The 2,500-nt window shown below is 36.5% G+C and overlaps 1 protein-coding gene across 1 annotated transcript in view; it reads left to right on the forward strand.

Moving 5' to 3' along the window:
• Window positions 1-3: 3 nt before the first annotated feature.
• chrd (chordin) overlaps window positions 4-2,500 on the forward strand; it is a gene marked incomplete at its 5' end in the record, with an annotated part of 23,868 nt that continues 21,371 nt past the window's right edge. Inside the window, 4 exons of the mRNA XM_056244916.1 lie at window positions 4-153; window positions 1,177-1,311; window positions 1,855-1,937; window positions 2,202-2,349. Coding sequence (XP_056100891.1) covers window positions 4-153; window positions 1,177-1,311; window positions 1,855-1,937; window positions 2,202-2,349 — 516 coding nt within the window. The remainder of the gene's footprint in view (window positions 154-1,176; window positions 1,312-1,854; window positions 1,938-2,201; window positions 2,350-2,500) is intronic.

Consider the following 2,500-nt stretch of genomic DNA (forward strand, 5'->3'; position numbering starts at 1 on the left):
TGTGTGATGTGCAGATCTGTGGAGTTTGGAAGAATCTCCCGAAGTCTCAGATTCGACAGCTGGAGGCGGAGCAACTGCGTGTTTCCATGACAACCACTGACAAGAAGGAGGAGCTACGGGGAAAAATCATCAAACACAGAGCACTGTTTGCAGGTGTGTGTGATGTTTAACTGTGTGTGTGTGTGTGTGTGTATGATGTTTAACTGTGTGTGTGTGTGTGTGATGTTTAACTGTGTATGTGTGTTTGTGATGTTTAACTGTGTGTGTGTGTGTGTGTGTGTATGATGTTTAACTGTGTGTGTGTGTGTGTGTGTGTGTGTGTGTGTGTGTGTGTGTGTGTGATGTTTAACTGTGTGTTTGTGTGTGTGTGTGATGTTTAACTGTGTGAGATGTTTAACTGTGTGTGTGTGTGTGTGTGTGTGTGTGATGTTTAACTGTGTGTGTGTGTGTGTGTGTGATGTTTAACTGTGTGTGTGTGTGATGTTTAACTGTGTGTGTGTGTGTGTGTGTGTGTGTGATGTTTAACTGTGTGTGTGTGTGTGTGTGTGTGATATTTAACTGTGTGTGTGTGTGTGTGTGTGTGTGTGTGTGTGTGTGTGTGTGTGATGTTTAACTGTGTGTGTGTGTGTGTGATGTTTAACTGTGTATGTGTGTTTGTGATGTTTAACTGTGTGTGTGTGTGATGTTTAACTGTGTGTGTGTGTGTGATGTTTAACTGTGTGTGTGTGTGTGTGTGTGTGTGTGATGTTTAACTGTGTATGTGTGTGTGTGATGTTTAACTGTGTGTGTGTGTGTGTGTGTGTGTGATGTTTAACTGTGTGTGTGTGTGTGTGATGTTTAACTGTGTGTGTGTGTGTGTGTGTGATGTTTAACTGTGTGTGTGTGTGTGTGTGTGTGTGTGTGATGTTTAACTGTGTGTGTGTGTGATGTTTAACTGTGTGTGTGTGTGATGTTTAACTGTGTGTGTGTGTGTGTGATGTTTAACTGTGTGTGTGTGTGATGTTTAACTGTGTGTGTGTGTGTGTGTGATGTTTAACTGTGTGTGTGTGATGTTTAACTGTGTGTGTGTGTGTGATGTTTAACTGTGTGTGTCTGATGTTTAGATTCGCTTCAGACACGACCTTTCTGATGTGTTTTTGGATGCTTACGTTCATTTACGTTCGGTTTGTGTGACAGAAACGTTCAGTGCGATCCTGACGTCTGAAGAGGTGCATTCTGGGATGGGCGGAATCGCCATGTTGACGCTCAGTGACACCGAGAACAATCTGCATTTTATCCTGATTCAGCAGGGACTCGTTTCTCACGGGAGCTGTAAGTACACATAGAGGAAATAATATAATAAAGTAACAAAATAAATATAAAAAAAAAATAAATAAAATAAAAATAAAGCATAAAATAAAATAGAAATAAAATAATTAAAATAAAATATAAAATAAATTAAATTAGACTTGAAAAATAATAATAATAATAATAAAATAAAATAAAAAATAGCAAAATAAAAATAAATAAATAAACAGATAAAGCATAAAATAAAAAAAACAAAATAAAAAAAACAAAAATAAAATAAAGCAAAATAAAAATAAAATAAAAATAAAATAATATAAATAATAATAAATAAAACAAAAAATAATAATACATAATTAAAAATAAAATAATAAAATAAAATACCATAAAATAATTTATATAAAAATAAAAATAATAAAACAAAAATCTTTAAATAAAGCCGAAAATAAAAGAAAAATAACAAAATAAAATAAAAGAAAGTAAATTTCAGAATATATAATATAATAATATAAATTAAAGAAATATTAAAAAATTGTAATTGAATAAAAACTGTATTTCACATTGTTTCAGCCTCCGCACAGATGCCGGTGAGAGTGAAACTGCTGTACCGACAACATGTGCTGAGAGAAATACGAGCAAACATCTCTACAGACGTGAGTGAAAACACACACACACACACACACACACACACACACACACACACACACACACACACACACACACACACACACTCACACACACACACACACTGATCTAAAGGAGAACAAGCCATTTATTTACAATGCTTTTATATTCAGTTAATTAGAATGAAAAGAAAACATCATTCACCTTTGATAACATAGAGAAAATACTCGGTTAAAGTTCAGCGATGAATATTAAGGACACGTGTGTGTGTGTGTGTGTGTGTGTGTGTGTAGGACTCTGACCTGGCTGAAGTCCTAGCGGATCTGAACAGTCGGGAACTCTTCTGGTTATCCCGCGGGCAGCTCCAGATCGCCATGGAAACGGAAGGCCAAAATCCCCGTCAGATCTCCGGATACATTTCTGGGAAGAGATCATGTGACAGTGAGTGCAGCCAATCAGCAGCGATCACCTCATCCATGCATAAGCAGCTGAAATGCAGGATTGTCTGATCATATGTTGTTTTCTTTAGCGACCCGGATCTGTCTCTAACACAGGTGGATCTCTCACTGCCGCAATACTGTAACTCTCCTGA

This window comes from Rhinichthys klamathensis, unplaced genomic scaffold (assembly GCF_029890125.1).
Source record: "Rhinichthys klamathensis goyatoka isolate OS25496 unplaced genomic scaffold, OSU_Roscu_1.1 h1tg001160l_1, whole genome shotgun sequence".
NCBI classification, from domain to species: domain Eukaryota; kingdom Metazoa; phylum Chordata; class Actinopteri; order Cypriniformes; family Leuciscidae; genus Rhinichthys; species Rhinichthys klamathensis.